The following is a 23,973-nucleotide window of genomic DNA, read 5'->3' on the forward strand; positions in this document are numbered from 1 at the left end:
CGACAGACAAACTGTCGCGTTATCACAGGCGTGAAGTGTAGTCTTTCCTCCCTTTCAAGTAACGCGAATTCCTTACAGGAGAACTACAACTCCCATGTTTGCCCAACAACTGTCGTCCCGTAGTGGGTGTTGTTGCAATGGTGGTGTCGGTGAGACATTGAATGACTTTGGCTCCATCACGAAATTAGCTGTTTTATTAAACTAAACCGCTGTCATGGAGGCTCTCATTCCCGTTATTAACAAACTCCAGGATGTTTTCAACACAGTGGGAGCGGATATTATCCAGCTGCCGCAGATAGCAGTAGTGGGAACACAGGTAAAATCAACTGACTGCTCTGAATGTATTTCTGATTTAGCGGTTATCTTGCTAGCTGCTTAACCTTGCTTTACCGTGATGTCTGCGTGATTGTAACTAGCATCTTAGCTGAAATATAACTGATATAGAAACATTTCAGCTGTAATAAATGATCAAAATTAATTGATGCTTCATAGGGGACGCCTCTGGTGACACATGCAACTCTGCAGCACTGAATATCGAGCTGCACTGCTACAAATTGGATATATATGCCAAGTCTGCATTGGCACCGGCAGTTAAATCTATTTCCATCATGGTTATTCTGCACTATTTTAAGAGTACTATCACCACACTAACATCTGTGAGCCAAAAACTAGGTCAAAGCATGAGGAATATAATGACGGATGCACCTGACCCAGCATGGCTATAAATGAAAGCTGGCTGTAAACGCAGTCCCTGGTAATCCCTTATCTCACTCGTGCTTTTATTTGCCCTTTGTGTTTCCAGAGCAGTGGTAAGAGTTCAGTGCTTGAAAGCCTGGTGGGCAGGGACCTGCTTCCCCGTGGGACTGGTATCGTGACCAGGCGACCTCTCATCCTGCAGCTGGTCCATGTAGATCCTGGAGACGCGAGAAAGAATGATGAGAGTGGCAAGTACCAGAATTCCTCTAAACAGCAGACTCCACCAATGAGTCCAGTGCAGGGTTCAGAACTGGCTTTGAATTTCATGTGGGTCACGTTCAGAAAGAATTCAGACCCTCTTCACTTTTTACAATTTCCTTGTGTTGCAGTTGAAACAAAAAACATTTTTATCCACATTTCTCTTTAGCTTTGCTGAGATGATCTAGAGCCTACCTGTGGTAAATTAAATTGATTAAACATGATTTGGAAAGGCACACACATCTCTTTAGGAGGCCTCAAATATGACAATGCATAACAGGGCTAAGACCAAGCCATGAGGTCGAAGGAGCTGCCTTGCAGAGCTCAGAGACATGGATCACTGACAGGTAAAGATCTGGGGAAAGCCAGAAAAAAATGTGCTGCACTGAAGGTTCCCAAAAGCACAGTGGCCTCTAGAATTCTCAGATGGAAGAAGTTTGGCACAACCAGGACTCATCCAGGAGCTCGTCACCCAGCCAAACTGAGCATTCAGGGGAAAAGGCTCTTAGTAAGAGAGGAGACCAAGAGCCTGATGGTCACTCTGACTGAGCTCCAGAGATCCTGTGTGGAGATGGGACAGAGTTCAAGAAGGACAACCATCACTGCAGCCCTCCACCCATCTGGGCTTTATGGTGGGGGAGTGGATGGATAAAACCCTGAAAAAACACAACAAAAATCTGTCATTAAAGTATGAGAATAGAAACATTCCTCCTATAGTCTTTAATTACTGGTTTATGTTTAGTTCTTTGAAATGAATTATTAGATATAATTGGCTGTAAGTGTTACTATATAACCCTTTTATATGCACCACTAATTGCACTTGCTAGAAAATAAAAATATGTATGTAAAACATATTGAAACTAGAAAAGCACTCAGAGAGTGCAGACCTCCACCATTAGCCCTATCTCCCAATAGTACAGAATCCTTGAAAAAAATCCTGGATCCAGACGGTGATCCAGATCACTCCCAAAATCTAATCAGGTCTTCCTTATGCCATTTCTGACATTTCCTGAAAATTTCATCAAAATCGGTCCATAACTTTTTGAGTTATGTTGCTAATAAACAAACTAACAAACAAACCCTGCCGATCACATAACCTCCTTGGTGAAGGTAATAACAAGTAACTATCGTGTCAGTTGCATTAAAAACAGCTATTTCTATTTGCACATGAGAGCAAAAGTATAAATAAAAGCACATTTTCTTCTTTCATTGAATTATTAGTGAGCAAAATGGTTAAATTGAAAAATTGGACAATTTGTAGTTATTTGGCCCTTGGGCATTAACGTGGCCCTCTTGGTAACCAAACCTGCCCATCCCTGGTCTAGCCACTCTGCCATACAGCCCAGATCAGTGGATTTCTGCAATGATGGTTTTCCTTCTGAACTTTGTCCCTTCTCCATACAGGATCTCTGGAGCTCAGTCAGAGTGACCTTCACACTCTTGGTCACCTCTCTTACTAAGATCCGTCTCCCCTGATTGCTCAGTTTGACCGGGTGACCAGCTCTTGGAAGACTCCTGGTTGTGCTAAACTTTTTTCCAATTAAAAATTATGGAGGCCGCTGTGTCAGAGTGGGAAATTAGCGCCCACCACCAGCCAAATGTTGTTTTTTTTAACAGTGTTTGGTGAATTGCTCAGCCTACCAGCCACTGGAGCGGGTGAATAAAGTAACATTAAAGAATGATTTTGTGAGTTAATGGCATAAATTATGTCCTAGTTTTCAGCTTTTTTCCTATTGTCTTAATGCCCAGAAGTGAGAAGACCTAATCTCCAATTGACTGAAGAATCCCACCTCCTCCTCCCTGTGTCAGAGCTGCTGTCAAATATTTGTCTGTCTGCTGAAGGTGTCTTTGAACAGATATTTCACTTTTCTTAAGTCCAAGACTGTTAAGTAAGGCCTGAATTCCAGTGTGAGATTGCAGGAAAAATATTAGTTATATTCTGGGGCCTAGTGGTTTAAGGCGCGCCTCACGTATGCGGACGTCCTGGGTTCTAATCAAGTCTGAGGCCCTTTACCACACTTCTCTCTCCCCTCTCGTCCCTGTTTCTGACTCTATCCACTGTCCTCCTCTATCAAAATAAAGGCACAAAAATGCCCAAAATAAATCTTAAAAAAAAAACAAACAAAAAAATGATGTTCTCTTAAATCTGACACTCATTGTGCAGGAAAATGCTGCATGAATTTACAGTGCCCTCATGTCACGCAGGGAATGTTTGCAGGGACGAGTAAAGGATGAACTCAAAAACACAGTTTTGAAATGAGCGATCACTGGTGCAGGTGGAGAAACATCTCAGCAAGGATCCAGAGAAATAGGTGGAACCTATTCTAAATTTACAGGGTTGTTGTAAAAGGCCTGAAAACTTATTTCAATGTGATTTTTCAGTTTTTTATTTTTAAGGAATTTGCAAAATTTTCTAAAATTCTGTTTTCACTTTGTCATGTTGGGAAACTGAGTGTAGATTTATGAGAATAAAAATGTTTTTTTTTTTTCAACTGTAGTATCAGGCCGCAACAATAGGAAATTGAAATAAAGTGAATGGGGTCTAAATACTTCCTGAATGCATTATCATATAAATCAGCAGTTTTTGTAGGGTGGTAAACATACATGTAGAGATCAGACCCAGAGAGAAATGGTTGTATAATTTACAGACAAGTGTACCAGCTCTGATGTTAAAGTTTTGTCCTTGTCACTATCTTTCTACTCAGTTGCAGATGCTTGGTGAGAAAAAGCACTGTGCTTCACAAAGGTGCATTGTACATGTGTCCGCCCAGATTAGTTTCTTAGTTTTCCATCCTTTTAACAGCCACACCTGTAATTCCAGCAGCTTAATTCTTCAAACCAGTAACTCTTGTCAGATGTCCTCTTGTTAGTCTTACTTGCTTAGCCTCCTGCACAAAGTAGTCGCACTTGAAGTGGTATTAGTCAACACAATTTAACATTTTTAGAGAAACTAAGCTGTAACTATAAATAGTTTAATCCTGTAATGTTTCACAGGCAGAGAAGGTGAAGAGTGGGGGAAGTTTCTGCACACAAAAAATAAGGTATGAGCTTGTTTTACTTTGAAAACAAACACAGTCAGGATCTATGTTTGTCTACACGTTTATATGTTTTTCTTTTTTTGCAGATCTACACAGATTTTGATGAAATCAGGCAAGAAATCGAGAATGAAACAGATCGAGTCTCAGGGAATAACAAGGTGAGAATCAAATAGTGGAGTCACTTTTGAATAATTACTAATTTATACACACCAATAACATAACAAAAGTTGATTTTTGCCCATGATTTACTTCAAAAAGTTCAACTTTCATAAATTCTAGATTCATCTCATACTAAGTGAAATATTTGTAATGTATTATGAAGGTTTCCTCAGCATTCATTCTCATACTCTGGTTCAGTACACATAACCACAATCATGAGGAAGACTGCTGACTTGACAAATGTCCAGAGGACGATTGTTGACACCTTCCACAAGGAGGGTAAGCCACAGAAGGTCACTGCTGAAAGTTCAGGCTGTTCTCAGAGACTGTATCAAAGCAGATTCATGGAAAGATGACTGATGTGGTAGGAAAAGGTGCACAAGCAACATTTTTGGCACTTTTTAACCCTTTTTCATTACTGTAATTGGCAATTTCTGCAACATTTTTTGCCACGCTCAAGCCATTTTTTATCATTTTGCCACTTTCCACCTGTTTTGCCACTCTTTAACCCCTTTTCACCACTTTGTCTGACAATTTTTACAACATTTCTGCCAGTCTTAACCCTTTTTTAATATTTACTAAAAACAGACCGAATGCTAAGTCATTCTAAAACTTTCAATATTAATTATTTTTGGGATGGATTTTAAAGCTGCAGACATTTAAAACCACATCTTCTTTTCCTCCTTTTCTAAATTTATTGATCTTCTGGAGGCTGGACAGGAAGCCTTGGGGGGCCTGATATGGCCCTCAGGCCGCCAGTTGATGATCAGGGCCATAGAGAATCTCTGGAGTATTATCAAGAGGAGGATGAGACACCAGACTCAACAATACAGACAAGCTAAAGGCTTGATGCTCCATGTCATATATATCACTGATCAAGAGTCCCAGTCCTCTAAAATGTTGCTGAATTCTGTTTTGGTATGGTATGCACAGCCAATGAAAGCATTAATATTAACTTTGTAGAAACTATGACTCCTATCACTGATGGTTTTGTTTGCTTAAAAAAATTTGCAACAATAGAAAGATTGACCAGTGTTTTTTAAACACCAATCACCATGGACATTCAAGGGATGATCTAAAAGCTACAGAGGTCAGGTGATATGTAGCTATCTTGGTAGTCAATGACTTCTGACCTTCAGATCAGAGTCCATGGATACATCAGCAGGTTGGTGTTAAGTAATAAGATGAACTTAAATAATAAGACTTAATAATGAGCAACAAACTGCAGGAGATGGGTACATAGAAAAAAGTATTTCCTCTTTTTTCTGCCAGTTAGAATATTAGGAGTAAATTCTGATGATGGTCTAATACTAAATATTTTAAACACAGAGAACTGACATAACCCAGAGGCAGTAAGATGAGCACATTAATAGCTTTTGCTCCAAACTAGGATTGCAAGATTTTATTAAGTTAATGAGAAAACTAAATTTCAGTGCACATCTTACACAGTATGTTAATCAAACCCGTGTTCAATGTGAACTCATGCTAATGTTTTTGGCATGTAGCTTAAAGCTACTGGGACCCCAAAGATTTTAGATGCCTCCAGCGAGCTGAAAAAAGAAGCTTAATCAGACTTTGGATCACTTCATAACCTTGGTTATCTGAGTTATATGAATAAAAGCCTCACAGTTTAAAAGGCATCTTTGTGACCTTATCAGAAGTTTAAGTGAGACTGTGCATTATTTAGGCCCTCATTTAGCTAACGATGATTTAGAAACTCTTCTCCGACCTGCACTGCACCAAAACAAACAAAAACGACATTTAATTCAGGACCTCTGTCATCATACATTTAACCATTTTATTGCTACATGGATCTACAGTTTGACTTGGATGAGAAGTTTCTGCTCTAAAGATGCTCCCTGGGTTAGCCAAGCGTCATGGTTTCACTTTCCAGGGAGTGCAAAGCTAGAACCCCCCATATGGATGGATAAATTTATGACAATGCGCATTAAATACTATAAAATAAGCAATAGGCAATAAATCAAACGTAGCATGAATTTAAGGGTGCAACAGCTTTATGCTTTAAAGGAGGAGGCTGAGGTGGAGGAGGTTAAGCTTTGGCAGCAGCAGCGGCGTGCATCAGCATTTATGCAAGCAGGGATTAGTGGCCCATATTGAAATGGGCTGCTGTGTTGAGAGAAAGAGCTGTGGTTGGCTTTGGGAGTTGGGAGCTGATCATGGCTGAGTGTACGACTTCCATGTCCTGCATGAACTAACGCTAGGCTTCATTTTGACGAGTCGGTGTGTAAGAACTTGACTGGCCTGCACAGAGTCCTGACCTCAACCCCAGTGAGCACGTTTGGGGTGAACTGAAACAGATTGAGAGCCAGGCCCTCTTGTCCAACATCAGTGCCTGACCTCATAAATGCTTAACAGAATGAATGGGAACAAATTCTGCAAGCTGTTATAGCTGCAACCTTTTGGATACTGTAGGGCACTGATCATAAACTGGCTCATATCAGGCCCCCCCAAGCCTCCTGTCCAACTCCCAGAAGATCATTTAATTCAGTAAAGAAAGAAAAGAAGATGTTGTGGTCTTATGAGTATCTTTTGGCTTTAAATGTCTGCAGCTGTTAAATTTACCCCAAAAACAATTAATGTTGAAGTAATTTAAGAATGACTTCACATTTGATCTGTTTTGGTTAAAGTGGTCTGGTCAAGACTGACAGAAATGTTGCAAAAATGGTTAGATAAAGTGGAAAAAGGGGTTAGAAATGCCAAAAATGGGTGAAAGTGTCAAAATGGTTTGTTGAGTGGCACCAAGAGACAAAAATTGGCATTAAAAGTGGTGAAAAGAGGTTAAGATGTGGCAAAAAATGGTAAAGGAGGAAAAAAGGGGCAAAACTATCAAAAATGGGTTAAACGTTGCAAAAATTGTGCAAAAAAGTAATGAAAAGGGATTACAAGTGGCAAAAATAGATGAAACATGGCAAAAATGGATGAAAGAGTGGCACAAAGGGGATAAAACATGCAGGAAAAGTGATTTAAAAGGGGTTAAAGAATGGTAAAAATTTGGTTAGAGGCAAAAGGTTTCAAAAATTGTAAAAATTGGCATTAATATGGCAAAATTAGCCTGGCAAATTAGTGAGAAGGGGTTAAATACTGGCAAAATGGGCAAAAAGTGGCCAAACTTGGTTTAAAAGTGGCAAAAATGATCAAAAGTGGGTTAAGATGTTGTAGAAATGGCCAAATGAAGTAGTGAAAAGGGGTTAGAAATTGTGAAAAATGAGTTAATATTGGTGCTAAATCACACCCGGGGAGGGCCCCTTCTCTGGGATTTTCAGCCTACTGTGGGCAGACCTGTCTCTGTGGCTTGCAGTATTATAGATAATATGGATAGATCTCTCTGGTATTGCCTAAATAGTTCCTGCTTTTTGAAAGAAAATACTAATACAATATGTTAATCAGACCAAAATATTTGTTTTATTTTTGTTTATTTGAAATTCTGCCCCCCAGAATCTCTGTCAAGACTAAATCCGGCCCTTGTGCAAATGTACTTGATGACCCCTGCTGCAGGGTGTTTGTATAATGGAGAACTACATTCACAGCTATGCAAGCATGTTAAGCTAATGCCTAAGGGGCACAAGCTGCCATACAACTGACTATCAGCATGGTGTGAGTTAAAACATTACCTACTGGAAAATGAGAATAATTGGCTCTAACTGCCTGCTGGGAATAACAGGTTTGTTCCTTGCAGAACGCCATTTTTCTATACATAGAACATTGCAGGACTATTGAATAATGAGTCCACGTCTTTTCTTTCCTTGTCTCGCTACAGGGGATCAGCGATGACCCGATTCATCTGAAGATATTTTCTCCTCACGTTGTCAACCTCACACTGGTGGATCTGCCAGGAATCACGAAGGTAATGCATCCCGCTCTTACAGACGAAGCTTTGATCATCCCAGACCCCTGAGGAAAGTCTTCCACTGTGTCTGAAAAATAAGATATACCACTGTCCCTGTCCAGTTTGCTTTTGTGTATCTGATATATGTTGATTACAGTAAGTAGTTACCCATTCCTGATGCGTCTAAACTAGCTGTCAAAGTCTGTGAGTGCACCGAGGCGTTGATTCCGGTCTCATTAGTTCCTCCCCTCTGGTGGAACACGTGTTAATCTGAGAGTTCCCCTCGTCTTAGTCCCTTGACGAACCACACTGAGACGTGACGTGTCTTTCCTTTTAATTGGTGTTGTTCCCTTCAGGTGCCTGTGGGTGATCAGCCTAAGGACATCGAGGTTCAAATAAGGGATCTTATCCTGAAGCACATCTCAAACCCCAACTGCATCATCCTGGCTGTCACCGCCGCAAACACAGACATGGCCACCTCGGAGGCCCTCAAGGTGGCGCGGGAGGTCGACCCTGACGGTAAGGCTTTATTTAAAACCATTACTGAGTGTGTAGAAATCCATTTATGACTGAATTTTTACCATTTATTGTTACAAATAGTAAAAAGCTGTTGACTTTTGTGTATAAATGCGACTCTTTAGGTAGGAGGACGCTTGCTGTGGTAACCAAACTCGACCTGATGGACGCTGGGACCGATGCCATGGATGTTCTGATGGGCAGAGTCATTCCAGTCAAACTGGGACTCATAGGAGTCGTCAACAGGTTTGAAGACATCTGCATTTACTTTCCTAAATATAGAGTGAAAGACTCCATAAGTCATAATAGAAAGGAGTGTTCTAATAGAGAGCAGAGGCTCAAATGGAGATGAAGAGAACAGAGATGAGTGTGCCGTAATATATTTTTAATGCTGTTATACCAATATGTATTGATTAAAGACTGCTAGCTGTGAATCTAGTATAATGCAGTTTAATGAACATCCATTACCATTATCCTCCATATGTACACTCATACTATATCAAGCTGCACGGTGCATAAGGCAGCAGATCAAGTAAGAGCTTTAATGCTGCAAGAATGGAACATTAATTCAGTGTTGTTTATAGATTTACAGTACTCCTCCTACTTTACATTTCAGGAGCCAGCTGGACATCAACAACAAGAAGTCAGTAGCTGATGCAATTCGAGATGAGCACGCTTTCCTGCAGAAGAAATATCCCTCCCTCGCAACGAGGAATGGCACCAAATACCTGGCCAGAACGCTGAACAGGTAAGCACAAGAATGAGCCGGTTTTTGTTGACTTTTGCGCCCCCTGCAGACAAAAAATTACCTCTTAGCTCTTTCTGAACTTGTCCTGTACAAGTGTAAAGCCTGGTTTATTCATCTTTGTCAAATCTATGCTGTAGCTAAGGCTGAATGTGTGTCCCTGTAGCTCTTCACTCCTTTGAATGTTTTACCCTTTTACTGATTTTATAAATCATCATGGTCCATATATTTTTTGACAAAAAGGAATATTAAAAAAACCTCTCCAATGTCAAAGTGAAAAAGATTTCTACAAAGTTATGTCAATTAGATAAAAAAATATAATGTAACATAGTGTGGATAGGTCTCAATCAAGTTTGCACATCTGCATGCTGCAATTTTACTCCATTCTTCTTTGCAAACTGCTCCAGCTCTGTCAGATTGCAGGGCAAGCTGCTGAGAAGCATCCCCACAGTATGATGCTGCCACCACCATATTTACAGTTGGGATGGTGTGTTTGTCTGATTGTCAAAAGCATCATTTTGGTCTCATCAGACCAAAGAACTTTCTTCCTCTTGACCATGGAGTCTCCCAGATTTAATCTGGGTTTTCTTCAACAGTGTCTTTCTCTTTGCCACTCTACCATAAAGCTCTGACTGGTGAAGAACCCGGCCAACAGTTGTTGTCTGCAGAGTCTCTCCCATCTCAGCTGCTGAAACTTGTAACTTCTTCTTGATCTAGGCAGATTTACACATGTGACATATTCCTCCCATTTCTTGATGATGGATTTAACTGAACTCTGGGGGATGTTCAGTTCTTGGATTTTTTTTTTTTTGCATCCCTCCCCTGACTTATTCTTTTCAATAACCTTTTTTCTGGGTTACTTGGAGTGTTCCTTTGTCTTCATGGTGTAATGGTAACTAGTGGCTGGATCTTCCAGACACAGGTGTCTTTATACAACAATCACTTGAGGACACATTCACTTCACTCAGGTGATTCCAGTTTCATTAATTGTGAGACTGCTAGCACCAGTTGGCTGGACCTCTGTTGAATTAGGTCAGTCAGTTTAAGGGGTGAACATTTATGCAGTCACTTATTTAAGCTTACATACTTTTTTATTTGACATTACTTTATCAACAGGTGCATTTTTTCCCAGTGTTTGATGGCAACAGATAGTAGAGCTTTAGACGAAAAAAAGTATTGCATCTCTGAGCTACCTGAACCAGTTTGGACTTTGATTGTGGATAATAAGAGACAGAAACAGGAGGTTCATTTTCTTTGAAATTCAGCTTTTTACTGAGACTCTACATGCACACGGTAGAGGTGAGAGATTTTAATGTTTTGCTGTTTTGTTCTCAGGATCAATCAAACAGTCCTTATTTGTTGGTGAATAAACAAGACAGAACTACAAGGCACTCTCTTCAAGTATTAAAATGCCTTTATTTTCACGGGGTTGTCATGTATAGACCTTAAAAACACACTTCAGTGCATTTCAGTATGAAGAAGTCAAACAAACAGAAGCCTGGATGCGGTAGGCTCTTTAAAGTGGTGCTGACAGATGGGAGCATGCCATCAGGGCATACAGGGGGTGTAAACATATGTATAGTGCCAGTTCAAAAAAAATTATACACTCGAGAAAATTTTTATTGAGAATAATTTACCTTTACAGTAGTGTTAGTCATATGGTTCTGATTCTTCACAGCTACTCACGCTAGCTTTCTCAATTGTTACTATTATTAAAAGTGCATTTCAGCGTAAAGTAAACACAATTTGTATACAGAACTCCAGTTCCCTGATTTCCTTTTTTGCATATTTGTCACACTTAAATGTTTCAGATCATCAAACAAATTTTAGTGTTAGACAAAGATAACCTGGCTAAAAACAAAAAGTAGTTTTTAAAGGAAAAATGCCACCCAAACCCACCTGGGCCTATGTGGAGAAGTAATTGCCACCTTAATCGAACATCTACTTCAACAACTACAAGCAAGTGCTTGTGATAACTGGCAGTGAGTCTTTCACATCTCTGTGGAGGAATTTTGGCCCATCCTTCTTTGCAGAATTGTTTTAATTCAGCCACATTGTAGGGTTTTCAAGCATAAACAGCCTGTTTAAGATCATGCCACAAATCTCAATCAAATTTAAGCCTAGACTTTGATTAGACCACCCCAAAACCTTCCTTTTGTCTTCTTAAACCATTCAGGGATGGACTTCCTGGTGTGTTTGGGATCATTGTGCAGCTGCATAACCCAAGTGTGATGAGCTTGAGGTCATAAACTCTCCCATGATGCCATTTTTGCACAGTGTCTTTCTTATTGTTGAGTCATGAACTCTAACCTTAACTGAGTCAAGTGAGGCCTGCAGGTCTGTGCATGTTGTTCTGGGTTCTTTTGTGACCTCCTGATGAGTCGTCAATGCACTCTTGGAGTTGTTTTGGTTGGCCGGCTACTCCTGGGAAGGTTCATCACTGTTCCAAGTTTTCCCCACTTGTGGATGATAGCTCTCATTGTGGTTTGTTGCAGTCCCAAAGCCTTAGAAATGTCTTTGCAACCCTTCCCAGACTGATAGAGGTCATTGACTTTGTTTCTCATCTGTTCTTGAATTTCTTTAGATGGTGCCAGGATGTGTTACTTTTTGAGATCTTTCAGCCTGTTTCACTTTGTCTGACAGCTTCTATTTAACGGATTTCTGGATTCAAAAGGTCTGGAAGTAATCAGGCCTGGTTGTCACTTGGGAAATTGAACTACACTTTCCAAAAAGATGTGGTTACTCAGACCTAATTCATGATTTAACAAGGAGGGAATGACTTTTTCACATGGGGGCCAGGTAGGTTTGGATGGCTTATTTCCCCCTAATAGATGAAATCATCATTTAAAACTGCATTTTGTTTTTACTTGGGTTATCTTTGTCTAATATCTAAGCTTGTGTGATCTGAAACATTTAAATGGGTTAAATATGTAAAGAAATCAAGAAGGGGGCAAATGCTTTTTCACAGCACTGTATCTTACTTATGGACGGCAGGGCTGCATGTCCTCCCCGTGCATATGTCGGTTCCCTCTGGGTTCTCTATCGTCCTCTCACAGACCAAAACGTGCTCATTAGGCTGACTGGTGGTTCTAAATTGCCTATAGATGTGAACGGTATCCTGTCTGGTTGTTCATATGGTCCAGCGTGTACTCTGCTTGTTACCAAATGACAGCTGGGATCAGCTTCAGCCCCCTAGCACAGTTACATTGGATAAGGGATATAGATGATGGATGGAAGGATATCTTACTTATATAAAGCTACCGCTCTGTGAGATCTGCAGGGATAAAATCCAGCCGATACACAACAACAAGAACATTGCTTTACTTTGCTCACAGAAAAAAGATATTTCACAAAAACCAAAAAGTACCAGGGTCGAAATTATTAGCCCCCTGGTGTTAATGGTCAGTTGTGTCTCCTTTTTGCTGGATAACAGCCTGCAGTCGTTTGTTGTAGTTTCAACAAGTCTCAGCTCATTCTTCTTTGGCCAATCTCTCAAGCTCCTCCAGATTTGATGGTCTTTGACCTTGGACCACACCATAGATTTTCAATGAGATTCAAGTCAGGACTTTGTGCAGGCCACTCAGTAACACTTACTTTGGTCTTCTGGAGGTAGTTCTTCACCAGGAGCCATGTATGTTTTGGGTCAGAAGACAAAGGAATGACCAAGACCCAGTTTTACTGAATCCTTCTTTCCTCATGATTCTTTACACCTTTGCCAGATTCTCTGTTGCAGATACACTGATGCATAATCCTCTCAACATCTCCATGTCAAAAGAGCTTTAGTTTGGTCTCATGTGACTAAAGGACATGCTTCCAGTATCACAGTCTTTCTCCAGGTTGTCTTTAGCAGACTTTGGTCTGGCTTAAAGGTGTCTCTTCTGCAGAGGTGAACTTTTTTAGTCCATTTCTGTGCAGGGCTCTAGTGATGATCTTGAGACTACCATTTCTGACTTGACTAAGTCATTCACTAGTGTGTTGACAGTTGTTCTGGGGTCTTTAGACACATCTGTCACTAGTTTTCTTTCCAGAGTCTTTGAAATCTTTCTCTTTGTATCTCTGCCAGGCTTGTTGTGGACTGTGTGGCTCTCTTTTAATTTCTTAAAGATTCTTCTCACTTCCTGACACCTCCTCTTTTGTTTTTGCCATCTCATAGGGCTGGGCAATTAATCACAAATTCGATTAAATCAAAATATGGCCTGCTGCAATTTACAAATCTGAGAAGTTGCAATATTTCTTTAACTTGAAATAAATATCAGTTTAATAAATCGATTTTTGGCAGCGGCAGAGATTTTATGCACATCATGCAAACATTCAAGTGTAATTTTTTTTATAACGGTTTACAAAAATCTTCCTTTTTATGTTTATGTATGTTTTTCTTATTCAAAATGAGTGACATAAAAATGATAATGCCCTCAAACAAGGCAAATGACTTCACATCTGCAGTATGAGCCAAAATAGTTAGCTCATTCTATCTAAAACTGATGAAGCCTAGCGTTACTTCACAAAGTCAAACCCAAGGTGTGATTAGCTGGTAGCCAGCCTCACCTCCTCCACCCCAGCTGCCTCCTTTATAACTTAAAGCTTGTTGCACCCTCATATTCAGATTCCTGCTACTATGGATTAATTGCTTCAGAAATAATTTCATTGTTTTCAATACACATGGTCTTATTTATGGAATTATTTATTGCTTGAATTTGTAGAAAAATACACAAGATTAACCCAAGAATAATTGCATATTAAATCGCAATATTAGGGAAAAAAATCACAGATTATTTTTGCAAATCGTTCAGCCCTACTTTCTCAGTGACCACTCAAACCCTTGCAGAAGTTTTTAGACTGTAAATGTGAAGATAACCCTCAATTTAACCTGATTTTACAAGATTTGAGCATTGCAAAGGTAGAGCACATCATAGCACAACAGTGGTTTGTGCTTTGGCCCAAAAAAAAGTTCAGTTCTAATTTGGGGTGATATTTTTGACTCTGGTTGTTTTTGGTTTTTGACTAAACCTAACTACTAGGCCATCAGTGCCCCTGATTGTGTCAGCCTTTTAAACAGCTTATGTTTGATAGCTGAATGACAGTGAACAACAGGTCGTTCCAGTTCAGAGTGTACAAAGAATAAAGAGTGGGACACTTATTTGTTGGTGTAGATGTCCTGATAAATCATGAATAATTACTGGATATCAGCATCACCAGAATAAGTCAAAACAAACATGCACAAGGGAAGATACCAGTGTTTTTCATTCAAACAATAGAAGTTCATCCTGTCCAATCACAGCTCAGAATTTAATCTCTGCCCTTTCCCTCCATAATGTCAGGCTACTGATGCATCACATTCGAGACTGTCTCCCTGAGCTGAAGACACGGATCAACGTCCTGGCAGCTCAGTACCAGTCCCTGCTCAGCAGCTACGGCGAACCCGTTGAAGACCAGAGTGCCACCTTGCTCCAGCTCATCACAAAGTTCGCCACAGAATACTGCAACACCATCGAGGGCACGGCCAAATACATAGAGACAGCAGAGCTGTGAGTACCTGCGTGTCTGTGCTCTGCTCGGCCACATGGTGATGCTGTTGTTCCAGCACAGATCAAATGAGCACAACAACTGCATGGGTTTCATCATTTAATATGATACAACTTGTAAGTTGAGGCACGCACCGGCGCTGTGAGGGAAGAGCTGACAGGAGAGCAGGCCACGGGGTTCACATCAGTGCTAATATCCCCCTGCTGCTATTTTTCAGGTGCGGTGGAGCCAGAATTTGTTACATATTCCATGAGACTTTTGGCAGAACGCTTGAGTCTGTGGATCCTCTGGGAGGACTCAGCACCATTGACATCCTAACAGCCATAAGGAACGCTACAGTGAGTGTTTTATCCCCTTAAATGTGACATTATTATGGAGTTTTTCTTGTGTAAGCTTTCATAGAAACCAACAGAAACATGACTTTCTCTGTCATAAACTGTGCAATACATCACTTTTGTTGTTTGCTCACTAAACAGAGTGAAAGAAAAAGCTAACCCGTATCTCCCTTCACCTCTTTCTTCATCAGGGCCCACGTCCGTCCCTGTTTGTGCCTGAGGTTTCCTTCGAGCTGCTGGTGAAGAAGCAGGTAAAGCGCCTGGAGGAGCCCAGCCTTCGCTGCGTGGAGCTGGTCCACGAGGAGATGCAGAGGATCATCCAGCACTGCAGCAACTACAGCACACAAGTAAGCAAAGCAGGGATCATCTCTATTTATCCTTCCTTCACACACAAACACTAGAATGTTGAATGTTTTGTTCACAGGAGCTGCAGAGGTTCCCAAAGCTGCATGAAGCCATCGTGGAAGTTGTCACTTCCCTCCTGAGGAAGAGACTGCCCATCACCAACGAGATGGTACTGTCACAGTCATCTGTTTTTGTAACTGTGCTGTCACTACCTGCAGTCTGAAGCTTATTTTGAGAAACTAAGTCAGAACATTTTCTTTCTTTTCTTGTCTTAGGTCCATAACTTAGTTGCAATAGAGCTGGCCTACATCAACACCAAACATCCAGACTTTGCTGACGCCTGTGGAGTCATGAATAACAACATAGAGGTTTGTACTTGCTGAACCCCGTATAATTCACACAAACACAGAAAAAAAGATATAGGCCTGATATTTCTCATATAGTAATGGCATTGCTGAGTGTAAGCAAATATTCAGAGCCCTTACAAAACTAAAAATTAATACAGAGCTATGGTCTTAAACTTTTGATCAGCTCATGAACAGCCTATTTCAGTTTGTTGATTTCATAGGAGCCCTTCTTTGATATCTCCTTCACAATTCTTGCAACCATTGAACTTGTGAGTTTTTGGAGAGTTTCTGCTTGAATTTCTTTGCAAGATGTCAGAATATCCTCCCAGAGCTGCTGTTTTGATGTGAACTGCCTCCCACCCTCATAGATCTTTAGCTTGAAGATGCTCCAAAGGTTCTCAATAGGGTTGAGGTCAGGGGAGGATGGGGCCACACCATGAGTTTCTCTCCTTTTATGCCCATAGCAGCCAATGACTCAGAGGTATTCATTGCAGCATGAGATGGTGCATTGTCATGCATGAGGATAGTTTTGCTACGGAAGGCATGGTTCTTCTTTTTGTACCATGGAAGAAAGTGGTCAGTCAGAAACTCTTTATACTTTGCCGAGGTCATTTCCACACCTTCAGGGACCCTAAATGGGGCCTACCAGCTCTCTCCTCATGATTCTGGCCCAAAACATGACTCCGCCCCCTCCTTGCTGACATCATAGCCTTGCTGGGACATGGTGGCCATCCACTACTCCTCCATCTGGACCATCCAGGGTTGCACGGCACTCATCAGTAAACAAGACTCTTTAAAATGAGTCTTCATGTATTTCTGGGCCCACTGCAACCGTTTCTGCTTGTAAGCATTGGTTAGGGGGGCTGAATAGTAGGTTTATGCATGACTGCAAGCCTCTGGAGGATCCTACACCTTGAGGCTGGTGGGACTCCAGAGGCACCAGCAGCTTCAAATACCTGTTTGCTGCTTTGTAATGGTATTTTAGCAGCTGCTCTCTTTATCTGATGAATTTGTCTGGCAGAAACCTTCCTCATTATGTCTTCATCTATACTTTATCTGTGCTATGAATCAGCCACAAATGTCTTCACAATATGATGATCACGCTTAAGTTTTCGTGCAATATGAAATGTTTTCATTCCTTGTCCAAAGCATTGCACTATTTCAGGCTTTTCAGCAGCAGAGATCCTTTTTCTTTCCCATATTGCTGAAACCTGTGGCCTGCTTAATAATGTGGACCGTCCTTCTTTAGCAGTTTTTCTTTAACTAGGCTCACCTGCCAAACTAATGAGCACAGGTGATTGATTTCAGTGATCCAGAGAGCCCTGAGACACAATACCATTCACGAGTTTAACTGAAAAACAAAAAATTGAATGTTTGACACTAAAATCCAATTTGCATAATAATGTGGAAGCTGTGTATATGGATGTGGTTTATGTAGTATTGCATGGTCATTGTCATTGTCATGACTCTGCAGGAGCAGAGGAGGAACAGGATGAGAGAGCTGCCCGCTGCAGTGCCCAGGGATAAGGTAAAAGAAACATTTTATCTAATATAATCTCAGTAGCTCATGTGTTGTGATGTTTGGTTTCAGTCTGCAGTATCAGGGTTTAAAGGGGACCTATGCAGCGTTAATCACTTGTAGCACTACAGGATGAGGATCTGTGAACCAAATGCCTCGGATAGTTTCCATCCAGGAATTCTTCTCTCCTCCCCTCAGATGACTTTCCACTGCCAAACTCCTTCCCTCCATCTTTCCACATTTCTTCTCAGTGCTTTTTTCTCTCTCCATCTCTGCTCTCATTTTCCTGCTAGTCTGTTGGCAAAGGCTCGGCTGGCCCGACTGTGGTTTCTGGCGAGCTCCACACGTCTGGAGTAGACATGGACGGTGCCAAGGTGGGCACGTACGCAGCTCGCTCACTCGCTCGCTCTGTGCGGGGCTGGCTGTGGGGGCTGCTGGTGGGGCGGGAATAAATGAACGGTTGGATGGATGGATGGTTGAACGGCATGGGCTGCTGGCATGCACTCTGATCTTTGTCTGCTGATGCCATGCTCTTGTTTCGCTCCTTCTCTCAGCCTGTGTGGACTCGCACTAACAACTTTGTTTTCTGCAGAGTCTGTTTCCCCAAGCTGGTCCTCCTGTCTCATAGAAAATGCCTCCCTCTCCTCTGTCCTTTTCCAGCCTCTTAACACTGTGGTTACTTTCTTTTTGGACTAAGTTCATGAGCATTATGTTTTAGTGAAAAATGATTGCTAGTAGCAACATCTAGTCATGCCTTTTAAGTTTGCAAGAGCAGAGGCATAGACTTTTCTTTGGCTTTTTTAGAGGTTTAGCTTTATCGATAGAGGTGGCAGTAGTTTGAAGATGTATGGTTGCAGTACTGAGCATGCTTGCTTATCTATGGTCTCAACTTTGGATCACAAATGAGTGATCAAGCATCTCTCCTTTGTTGTCAAATATATGAAAAGCAATTGGAGAAATTTTGCAGGAGTTTTACATTTACACAAGACTCTGGTTTCAGACTAAAACTTGCAAAATTGCAAATGCAAGATGGTAAACTCCCTGCTTTACACAAAACCCAATTTTGCAAAAGCACTGTTAGTAATTATTGCTAATATCCTGGCCTTGTACTAACACATTGCATCTTTGAAAAACATACTAATGGTTCCCCAGTAATAATTCGTAATGGGTATGGAGTTGCAGAAATATGACAGGCGGGACTTTTAATCAAACAGCGTAAAGTTCATGTAAACACACATTCAAATGTTGTTGGTATACTCCATTTATACCTGCTAGGATTGGGTGGTATCCAGTTTATAATCCCAAATGATTCCTGTGGTATGCGGTATTACAACCAAGTGATTAAAGTCACATTATACAACACTTGCTGGTGTTGTGGCCTGCGCATTGTGCCACCTCTCCACTCGTTTTCATGCAATACTTTAAGAAAAATTCTGTTGTATGCAGTCTACAACAATTAAAGGACACTTAGAGTTTCTTACAGCGGCATTAGCGTGAAATTGTCGCAGTGTTGTTCACACACTTCACTGGTAATCTGAGTTGGATGATCACATGACGTTTTGTCTCTTTTTTTCCTCTCCGTCTATGCACTCTGGCTCATATCTTCTCTTTTCAAGTTGTTGTTTAGAAAATGATGATAATATTCTATTATCAGACAGAATCTTATAATGTAGGGCTGGACAATTCATTGCAAAGTAGATTAAATCACAATATGATCTATTTCTTTAGCCTGAAAAGGGTCAAAACACTGGTTTGATACAATTTTTTGCAGCAGAGATTTTATGCTCTGCACATTATGCAAACATTTGTGTGTCTTTTTGTGGCATGGTTTACAAAAATCCTACTTTTCTTGTTTATGTACATGTTTTTCTTGATCAAAACTACAATAAAATATACATTTAATTAAATTTACTATATGAACCAATATGGTAATTTAGTACGTCTTTCAAAATCGTTCATCCCTAGTTTTATTTATCTACAATTGTGCTGGTTATAATACAGAATGATTTATTTCTTGTTTTTGTTGAATAATACATAAGATGAGGAAATTACGAATAATCGCATATTTAATCACAATTGCAACATTGGGGGAAAAAAACGCAATTAGTTTATTTTTGTACATCATTCAGCCTTACTATAATGTGAAGGGATGTTTTAAAAGCTTAAAATCAAGTAAGGTAGGCTGTAAATATTAATCTATCCTGTATGTTATGTTTGTGCCAAGGGCAGGGCTCCATAAAGAAGAATTTAAGTGTTTTTAACTGTACGTTACTATACATTGTAAAAGCTGTACATGTTAAAGTTTGACTATAGAAGACTGTAGGACAGTTCTGTAGTGCTGTGCAAGGCCACCTATAAAGGGGATAAAGGGGAGAGCTTTTTGGGGCCCAGCTAAGTTGAGAGACCTAGGGGGTCAGCAAAATCCTGGTCCACTTTGAAGTTAAGCTGTGATAATGATATTCTATTTTTAACTTGAATAAAAACCATACTTATCAAAACATCAAAAAATGATTATTGATGTTGCAGTAGATGTAAACTTTTTAAAAGTGTAAACCACTTTTCTTAAAACCAAATAACCAGTTGATTGGTTATGTTGACAATGTGGAGCTTAACAATAGGAAATTTATGTCATAGTTTATAGCAAGGCCATAATGTGCACAAACGTCACGATGCAAAAAACCCCCACAGAGACAGCTTTAACAACTTAAATAGAGAACAATAACATAATTGTGAAAAAAAAAAAACACAAAGAGGTCAAAAGTGGCAAAAAAAAATAGTGGCATGGTTGAAAAGTAAAAAACCAGCCAAAAAGAAAATTGTAAATAAATATGGGTGTAAAACAAAGTAAATGAAAACATGGTTGCACCAGATTTAGTAAGTTGGTTATTTCCATCTGTTATCCCACATAAAGCTGACACAAAGCATACAAAAAAAATCCCCAAAACAAGGGCAGTTACCTTACAAGACCACAGCTGACAAGACAAAGCACAAAAAATACACTGTTGCTCATTATAGAGGACGATAAATAAGTCCTACTATGTAGAAATTGTATAAAGGTAAAAAAGCAATCTAAAATTTTCACAGATGAGTTTTAAAGGCTAAGGCCTAACACACCAGATAGATAAAACCAAAAATAAACCCTGTTCTACGAGATATATGAAGTGTATCATTCTTACACATTCACACACTACTGGAAAGGCAGTGGGAGCAATTTAGGGTGAAGTGTCTTAACTAAGAACACACAGCGAGACGTTACCGGGTCATAAATATCCTGTAACAAACTCTAAATGGGTCATCAGCACCAAGCATGTTATAACTACTGTTATGAGCATGTTAGCATGCTAATATTAGCACTGAGCTAAAGCACCATGATGAACTACAACCCTACAGTGCCCGGAGTGTAGCTGCAGACTCCTTGTCTTGTTTCTTTACTTATTCTGTGGGTTATGTTTTTTTTTTTCTGCCGCTTCATTAATGGTTTAGTTTTTCCTTCTTTTGAGAGCAGTAGAAACATCTTCCTAACATCCCCTCCAGACACATTAAACTTTATAATGCTCAGTTTGAATGTTTGATTTTAAGTTCCTATGATGTATTCTGAGTTCATGCCTGTTTGTCTCGTGGTTTGCACTGTTGCTCTTGGTCTTACCATGCCCCTTACCCTAGCCTTTCTTTTTCCTGTGAGTCACTGTTAAGAAGTTCTGCTCTTTTCTGTAGTGCTTGTCTTGGAGTTTTTTTTATCAATCTTCATTCTTCCTATCTTTCTCTCAGGCCCCAGCAGCAGCAGGGCCTCCGGGCGAGCAGGACAGCACAGGGAACTGGAGGGGAATGCTGAAGAAAGGCGAGGATGCTCCCGGCTCGGGACCAGGAAGCCCTCTCAAAGGGGCCGTGAACCTGCTTGATGTGGTAACTGAACTCCAGATCGTCTGCCCTATTCTGTAGATTTACAGAATTTATTCATTAAAACAGCGTCTTCTTTCCCACTCTAGCCGGTGCCGGTTGCCAGGAAGCTTTCATCACGTGAGCAGCGGGACTGTGAGGTGATCGAACGCCTCATCAAGTCTTACTTCCTCATCGTCCGAAAGAATATCCAGGACAGGTACGCCAGAAAGCTTCTCATAAAGAATACTCCAGTGATTTCCTGCTCTTTGTTTTGACAAAGAATTTCATGACAACTCCAAAACCAACAGGAAATTGAATCTAGAATCGAGCATCGTCCGCATGCCCAAGACTTAATTTAGCTCAATTTGTATAAAGAGCTTCATTGTTGTTGGACAAAACTAAAGGAAAATTTTCAAAACACATCAAAGAGCCTCTCTGCTGGACTGGCTTATATATTATCATTTACACAAGTGCTGTAGGGTTCCTTTTAAAGTCAATAACAAATACACTGTCCTGCTGCTGTAAATATTTACCATGCACCAAATGTGTATTAATCCACAGCTGAAAATAGTGCCTAACAAATGTTGTATTAACTCTTGTTTGACTTGAGATATTCAAGCTGTTGCAGAAAATTACTGAGCCTTTGAAAAGACAGAATTTTGTTCTTGGGGACCGTTAGTGGAGATTCATGTGAGTTTAAACATACCGTCTGGAGGCTAAGAGCCACAATGGCAGTAAATACTCTGTACAGTTACTAAAAGTGGTTGACTGCTTGGCCTATAAAGCAAGAATCTATGAGTCCTAGCTGTTGGGATTTATTCAGTGGTTGCATATGCTTTATTCTGTCTGTTTTTTTTCTATTTTTTATATCCAAACCAAGGAATGTTTTGCAATACACCCCAATATATAGCTTTCAGTGCCAGCTAGAATGAATTTGTTCGTAGATTGGCAAATCAAATATTGGCTAAAATCCTACATTGTGCATCCTTAACTGAAAGCTATGAACAGGCCTCTGTGCACACTTGCAGCATCATTTCACCCATACAACTCCAGTTTTAAAGGTCCACTTACAATTCTGTTTCACCATATCCATGCATATATGTTGAAGAGTGGTTGTATTTCCACCATTAGATTATTGCTCTTAGATGGCAGTATTTTATGGATTAACTGCAGCACTAATAATGCAAAAAAATTCATAAATTTGCCTTAGCTGCTTTTAAGCCACTTTATTACAGGTGAGCTCCATGTCTCCCCCTGGTGTCCACACTTGACCCTGCAGCTTGTCTCAGTCACGAGTGGTACACTCGCTGTGCAGATGAGTCTCTTTGTCTGCTGTTTTCAAAGTATTTCTGCATTTTTTTAAAGTCTGAACCCCTTATATAAGAGGAGGGTTTCATGGAAGAGTATGTTATATTTGTGCCAGTATGGTAATTAAGAAATTAGGGCTCAACAGGTAAAACTTTGTTGAATTTAATTCATTGGTACTTTAGCAGCAGAGTTGCTCGGAGCCAACATGGGAATGATATTCATTCCTTTCCATCTGGGAGGACGACATGATCACCAAGCCTGCTTCTCCTCAACCATCTGTTTGCTCTGTTTCCTCTCCCTCTCCACTCCTCCGCAGTGTTCCAAAGGCAGTGATGCACTTCCTGGTCAACCACGTGAAGGACAGCCTCCAGAGCGAGCTTGTCGGCCAGCTGTATAAATCGGGCCTCCTCAACGACCTGCTGACTGAATCAGAAGACATGGCCCAGCGGCGCAAAGAGGCCGCTGACATGCTACAGGTAACAGACTCGCGCGCCGTCCTGTCCCTGATGAATTGATGTTCCTTCAGCCAGTTTTTCTCTTTGTTTTATTTTTTTATTTTTTCATGTTTGCCTTGTCTGCAGGCGCTGCAGAGAGCCAGCCAGGTGATCGCTGAGATCAGAGAAACACATCTGTGGTGAAATATCGAGGAGGGCTGCTTTCACCTCATCATGCCTAAAGGAGCGACGCTCAGCACTCATCATGTCAGAACAAGTTTTGGAAATGAAACCATGAAAATGCACTGATCAGATCCCTGCTAATGTAGGTATCATGTAGGCACCAGAGCCAACTGAAGAAATGTAAGTAAACTGAAGTTGTTTATTTATAATGCTTGGTGTTGTTGATTTTATTTAAATGCACTGCCTCTGTTTAAAAATTAAAGAATCTGTAGTTGCCTCTCATGTCTCCTGGAGGAATTTAAAGTGCAGCCAAAGGCAAAAGTACTTTTCATTTTTGACAGACGGTGGTTAACCAGAATGGAAATGGACTTTTGTGTGAAGTGGAAATGAAAGTTTTGATGCCATTTTGGCATCTCCACAGAGCATTCTTCTAAATGTTATGCCTCTAGGTTATAGAAAAACAAAAAAATATATTATTCTTCTCCTCATCTGCAGTCCTTTCATTTGGGAATAGCTGTCGTGTGTCAAAAACATGGGACCTCAGAAGTCACAGCAGGGACTGGTTCGCTGAAGTTTAATAGTCCTGTGTACATACTCCACCTCTTTATTTTTGCACTGTTTTCACCACACTGTACTGTATAGAGAGTCCATCATCCTGACACTGTAACGCCATCAGAATCTTTATTTATTAATGTTATTTAAGTGTGTGGATAATGTAATGAGCACTGCTGCAGCCTGCTGCAGTAGGTAGGTCATTTCATTTCGTTTACATATCGCTACCTGTATGTGAAAAGTGCACTGTGCTTCCCTGTGTATGGTTCCAAAAGAATAAAATGTTATT

General features: G+C 40.5%; 1 protein-coding gene across 1 annotated transcript; it reads left to right on the forward strand.

Moving 5' to 3' along the window:
- The first annotated feature begins 126 nt into the window (after positions 1–126).
- On the forward strand, positions 127–23,941 carry LOC121505448 (dynamin-1-like protein). The gene is made up of 18 exons (XM_041780804.1): positions 127–316; positions 803–944; positions 3,949–3,995; positions 4,079–4,150; positions 7,930–8,016; positions 8,355–8,517; positions 8,640–8,760; positions 9,131–9,262; positions 14,578–14,784; positions 15,000–15,120; positions 15,309–15,464; positions 15,542–15,631; positions 15,738–15,830; positions 17,284–17,337; positions 21,097–21,231; positions 21,315–21,424; positions 22,832–22,991; positions 23,097–23,941. The coding sequence occupies exons 1-18, from the start codon at positions 215–217 to the stop codon at positions 23,151–23,153; spliced, it is 2,049 nt and encodes a 682-aa protein (XP_041636738.1). The 5' UTR covers positions 127–214; the 3' UTR covers positions 23,154–23,941.
- The last annotated feature ends 32 nt before the right edge of the window (positions 23,942–23,973 follow it).

The sequence above is a fragment of the Cheilinus undulatus genome, linkage group 23 (genome assembly GCF_018320785.1).
Source record: "Cheilinus undulatus linkage group 23, ASM1832078v1, whole genome shotgun sequence".
NCBI classification, from domain to species: Eukaryota; Metazoa; Chordata; class Actinopteri; order Labriformes; family Labridae; genus Cheilinus; species Cheilinus undulatus.